At 69.8% G+C, this 5,756-nt stretch overlaps 1 protein-coding gene across 1 annotated transcript; it reads left to right on the top strand.

The window, feature by feature from the left end:
• Positions 1-55: 55 nt before the first annotated feature.
• On the top strand, positions 56-5,752 carry LOC123255060 (collagen alpha-1(I) chain-like; the record flags this gene model as incomplete). The annotated part of the gene is made up of 3 exons (XM_044683918.1): positions 56-483; positions 684-1,299; positions 4,390-5,752. Coding segments are annotated over 3 exons (2,407 nt in total), but the record flags the coding sequence as incomplete, so codon positions are not given.
• Between the last annotated feature and the right edge of the window lie 4 nt (positions 5,753-5,756).

Here is a 5,756-nt window from a genome sequence, read left to right as displayed (position 1 = left end):
GGCGGGGCCCGGGGGCGGGCAGGCTGGCTCCCCCGCCTGACTCCTCCTCCCGCAGGTGGTACAAGCTGCACTCGAAGGCGGGCAAGAAGGAGAAGGAGCGCGGCGAGATCCAGGTGGGCGTCCAGTTCAGCCGCAACCCGCTGAGCGCCAGCATGTTCGACCTGTCGGCCAAGGACAAGACACGCTCTTCGCCCTTTGGCAGGCTCAAGGACAAGGTGACGGGCCGGAAGCGCTTCGAGCTCGAGTCGGCGTCCGCCATTGTGCCGGGCAGCGCCGCGTTGGGCGGGACCGAGCCGGCCGGCCCGAAGGCCAAAGCCAAGACGTTCTTCCTGCGGCACAAGCTGCGCAAGTCGTCCCTGACGCAGTCCAACACGTCTCTGGGCTCCGACAGCACCTTGTCCTCGGCCAGCGGAAGCCCGGCCTGGCCCGGCCCCGACTACCTGACACGCTCCCCGAGCCGCCACAGCCGCCTCTCCACCGACGGTGAGTGCAGGGCCCGCCGCGTGGCGTGGCGTGGGCTGTGTAGCCCCGATGGGGGGCTGGCGGGACCCGGGCTGCGTTCTGGGGGGGCTGAGCCGGGAGATGCCATCCTCCCCTGCAGGGCACCCGTTTCACCCAGGAGGGGGGGGGGCTGCCGGGAGAAGGAGGCTCCTCCCCCCACACGGGGTCTCTCCACCCTCCAGGCAGGGACTCAGCGCCGTCCCCCAAACTGCTGACCCACAAGCGGGCCTACAGTGACGAGGTGAGCCAGGTGCAGGCGGCTCCCCCGCGGGGCCTCGACGCCGTGTCCGGGTCCTCCCTCTGCATCAACGGGAGCCACGTGTACTGCGATGAGCCTCCCGCCCCGGCCGCCCACCGAGCCTCCATCTCGGGCCCTGTTCCCTGCTCCGGTGTCCTCCAGGGGCTCCGCCGGGCGGAGGAGGGGGCGGCCCCCCCAGACACGGGCCCCTGGGCCAGAGGAGGCCTCGCAGGCAGCTCCGACACGCTGGCTGCGCCGGGCCTCCGCCGAGAGGAGGCCGGGGCTCGGGCTGTGGTGGAGGACGAGGCAGAGGCAGGACGGGCTGAGGGGAAGCCAGTGCAGGCAGCGGCGACCATAGTGCCGGCCTCCACCGAGAGGGAAGAACCGAGGAAGGAGGAGCGCAGGGCCCGCGTGGGCCTCTTCCACCACCACCATCACACCGGCCGCAGGGGCTCCCTTGGGGAGAAGATGGGCCCCGGCCCGGGCGCCTCCCCCGAGGACAGAGGCCGCAGCGGCTGGTTCGGCTCTCGGGAGGGGAAGGAGCACACGCAGAAGCCCAGGTGAGCCTCGCAGGGCCCGGCCTGGGGGGACCCACACGGCTCCCCTGGGACAGCTCCGTGCACGGGAGGCCCAGGCGGGGGTAGCCAGACATTTGGAATGTCCGCAGGCTGGGGCTGCTTTCCCCTTCCAGGGCTCGGGACCCTCCTCTGTAAATCAAGGGGGCTCTGGCTGGTGGCTGGGCAGGGAGGCCTCAGGGATGGGACTTGGGCTGCCTCGGGGGTCCCCTAGCCCAGCCGCTGGGACCCCTGCACCACCCCCTCCCAGGCCAGGGCTCCAGGGGGGGCAACGTGTCCTTGTGGCCTGGCCCGGGGTCCCAGCCTGGGGTCTCAGGTGCGAGGTGGTCCCAGACTCTGCTTCTCTGCTCTGGGCATGGCCCTCCCCACCCCCTGCCCGCCGTTGGGGCTCCAGGACGTCCGGCATTTCTCCGGAGGCTGAGCCCAGCCAAGAGGGTCAGAGCCTGCGGGGCCTCCCCCACCCTGGCTGCTTGGCCCTGCTCGCCGTCACTGCGTGCGTGCGTGTGTGTGTGTGTGTGTGTGTGTGTGCGCGCGCGCATGCACATGTGCGTGTTGGGGGGCAGCTCAGAGGCTGGCCCAGGAGGAGACGAGCTGGCCATGTTGGGGGAGAAGGGGATGGGGACCATCCAGGGGCCTGACAGAGGGATTGTGTGGGTCTTGAAGCCGCTGCAGGGGATGCAGGGGAGGCTTGGGGTGCCCTCCCAGGGGAGCCCCTTCCTCGGGCAGGTTCTGGGCAGCTCCAGGCTAGCCCTAAAGCAGCCTGGTGGGGCTCATGCCAAACCCTGGCATGCAGAGGCCCCTCCTTGCCCCCCCCCTGCTGGGCACCGAGCACGCCTGGGTTCTTGCACCCATGTGACAGCTGAGGGGGCCAAGGCCAAGATCCGGCCAGCACAGCCTCTGGGGAGCCCTAGGGTGGGGGATTGCCTGGGGCCCCAAAGCCCCCCAGCTGAGTTGTGGCAGTTGTCCATCTCCCGCCGGCAAAAGGAATGTTCTTATGGGGGATAGCCGGGATGACCTCTAGGGGGCTCCCCATGCCTCAGTCTGCAGCTGCCTCCTTGGGGAGTCCTCGGGGTCTCCTACTGCCATAGCAACGGCTTTGTGTGCCTGCGCTCTGGCCTCCCTCCTCACCCCACCCCAACCTGGTGCCTCCTGGGACCCCCCCCCCAAACTTGGGCTTCTCTCTTGTAGCTTGTGTTGGGGGGTTGGAAAAGTGGGGCGAGCGTTATGGAGGAGCCCAGCAAGGAGCCCCGAGAAGGCGAACCCCTTTCCCCCTCCGTCCTCCTGGGGTTGTGGGGGAAGCCCCCAGACCCCTTCTTAGCCCTCCAATCCCAGGGAAGCAGGAGAGTCAGAGTCCAGGCACTGCCCATTCCTTGCCAGGCACTGGCTCCTCCCCCTCCTCCCCGTCCTGAACCTCCCCTCCCCCAGAGGGGGCTGTTCTTCAGGGTGGGGGTGGACATGACTCTGGAAGGCACCTGGGAAGCGGGCAGGAGGCGAGCCCCGACACAACTTCCCAGAGAGGCTCTCCCTGGGCCTCGCGGAGGCTACAAGCCCTACAGTTGGCTTTGAACTCGGGTCTCCCCGCCTCCCAGTCCAGTGCTCTGGCCACAGCTCTCCCCGCTTGGCCCCAGGCTGGGGAGGAGAGAAGCAGCCTGGAGCCCCCGCGTGCCCCCAGGGAAGGCCCCCCCAGGCTCCATGGGGGACCTGGGAAGGGAGGCGGCCGAGGAAGAAGCAGCCTCACACAGGATGACGCAGGCCAGGGAAGAGGCCCCCGACCCGGAGCCAACACGAGGATGACGGCCTCCCTGCCGCCGTCCGACTCTCTGTCTGGCCCCGAGATCTGTGGTTGTGTGATCCGAGAAGGGGCCGAGGGGCCTGGACGGGTCACTCGGCCTCTGTCAGAGGGGAGGTTCCAGCGGTCTCTAAGGACAGTGGAGAGGGGAGGCCGGCACCCTGCCAGGGGAGCCCATGCCCAGGGCTCCCCAGCATCGCCCCTCACCCCCGGGGCTGCCTGCTTCGGGCTTCGTCCTGGGCACCAAGCCGGGCAGGGGGCGCCCACCTTCTCACAGAAGGGATAGAGCCAGACGTCTTAAAGGAAGCCCAAGTTCGAGTCCTGCCTTTGCATCTCCCCCATCGCCCTCACAGGCTTCCCTTTGGCTCTCTGGACCCTCAGTGCCCACCCCGGGAAAAGGCCGAGCCCGGCGCCGGCTCCCCAGAGACCCCTTATCGGAGGCCCAGCCGAGGAGGGCCTCGACCCTAGACACGGCGCCGGTCAGCGTCCCGGCCGTCCAGCTGGACCAGGGTCAGGCCTCTGGGGCCTCTTCAGGGGAAGGCCATAGAACCCGGGGCCGCCTTGCTGCTCCGTCCCCTGGGCACAGCCACCCCCTGGCCCCGCCGTGGGACCTCCCCGAGGAAGGCCGTCCCCCCTCAGCCAGGGGCTCTCGGCCTGGATGAAGCCGGACACCCCGACTCTGTGACTCTCCGCTGGGCCCCGGCCTCCCCAGCCTTCACCTCTTGGCAGAGACGGGTTCACTTGCGGGGGGGGGCCCGGGTGGCCTCGTGGCACCCCACCAATGCCTTTCCCGAGCAATGGGGCTGCCCTGAGCCTGGCCGGCCCAAGCCTGAGCCGCCCCGTTTTACTTTGGTCCATTCCGTGCATGGGCAGAGTTTGACCCACCCCGGCCGGCCGAGGGGCTGCTTCGGGGGCCAGAACAGCCTCTGCAGAGGATGGGGGGGTCGGGGGGAGGAGGCAGGGGGTTGTGGTAGTGCCATGTGTGGGTGTCTGTGTGTCTGTATGTCCGTCTGTCTGTCTGTGTGGGTGTCTGTGGGTCTCTGTGGGTGTCCATGCGGGTGCCTGCCCGTGTCTGTGGGGGTCTGTGTGTCTGTCTGTGCGGGTGCCCCGTGCCAGCAGGGGCTGCCCTTCCCCCTTGGGGGTGCCGCCTCCCTGCCAGGCCGGCGCTCTGTCCCGGAGGCGTGGGGGCGCACACGCGTGTGCTTGGGGTGTGCGTGCTTGTGTGCGTGCGTGTCCGCAGCAGGACCGGACACTAACCAGGGGGCCCCGGTTTTGTCTCCTTCCAGCCTGGACGTGTCTCCTCAGGTAGAATCGGGCCCAGCCGTGCCTGCGCCGCCGCCTCCTCCGGGCAGCCCCCCCTGCTCTCCCCCCGCTCCTCGCATGCTAAGCGCTAACCTGGCACCCGCTGCTGCGCCCCCCGCCCCCCGCGGCCTGGGCCCCACCAACCCGTTCCTCCCCTCCCTGCAGAGCAACCCCTTCTTTGAGGAGCTCGTGGCGGACACGGCCTTAAAGCGCTCCTCACCTGCTCGCTCTCTCCCCAGCGGCTCGCTGGCGGCGGCCCTGCCGCCCTGGGACGACGCCTTCGACGCTGTGGCCGCCGGTGGGCTGCCCCCCCGGGCCGGGAGCTCGGCACCCTCGGGGGCCCCCCGGACGCCGGAGTGTCCAGAAGATCCCAGAGGAGGGGGCGGCGGCCCAACGCCGGACCTCAAGGCGGCCGGAGCCCGGAGTCCCGACAGTGGCCGGAGAGAAGCTTTGGCCGGCGTGGCGTCCCCCATGCCCCGAGGACCCGGCCCTTCCTTGTCGGCCAGCTGGCACTCCCCGAGCTGGGACCCCGAAGTGGGGGGGACCCTCTCTTGGGGTCCTGCCCCTCCCAGTCCCCCAAGAAGAGCAAGCTGCGGAAAGGGGGGATCGCCTGGCCCAGGCGTGTCCGAGGAGCCGGAAGAAGGGGCCGGGGGCGTGCAGAGCCACTTTTCCCCAGAGATGGACGGCATCACCGACATCTGGGCGTCCGAGATGGTCAGCGGCATTCCCGGGCCTGAGAGCCCCCCACCCATCCCAAGGAGAAACTGGGAACGAGAAGGGAGCCTTTGGGGGGCTCCAGACGCCGCTCCCACCTTTGAGGAGCCGGACTCCCCAGGGCTGGACCGTCCAGGAGGCCCGGCCACCAGAGCCTTCGCGCTGCTCCCCGAGGAGCTGAGGCCCGGGAGCCCCCCGCCCAAGCCTCCCCGTCTCTTCACACCTTCCAATTCTCAGAGTGAAGACCAAGAAGGGGGGCCCCCAGTGTGCCCCGAAGATGCCTTTCTGAGCCTCCCGGACCTCAGCTGCTGGGAGGAGTCGCCGGGGACAGAGTCGGGCCTGGAAGAGCCGGAGATCCATTCCTCTACAGGCTGGTCGGACCAGCGAGCTGCCGAGGGGGCCTTCGTCCCCGAGCCCAGCCCCCCAGCAGCCCCTCCAGACGAGCTGGGCCCCCCGGCGGCCCCTCATTCGGAGCAAGATCTTTTCCAGGCTTGTGATGAGGACGACGCTGGCAGCTTCTCCTCACCTCGTGAGAGTCCGGCCTCCACTTGCCTCCCTGCCCTGCTGCCCTCCGGGGAGGATGCGGCTCCGGACCCAGCCAGCCCAGGCCTCGAGGCCCCCCAGGACCCCTCCCCCG

The sequence above is a fragment of the Gracilinanus agilis genome, unplaced genomic scaffold, assembly GCF_016433145.1.
Source record: "Gracilinanus agilis isolate LMUSP501 unplaced genomic scaffold, AgileGrace unplaced_scaffold38488, whole genome shotgun sequence".
Taxonomy (NCBI): Eukaryota; Metazoa; Chordata; class Mammalia; order Didelphimorphia; family Didelphidae; genus Gracilinanus; species Gracilinanus agilis.
This window is presented reverse-complemented; position numbering and strand designations above follow the sequence as displayed.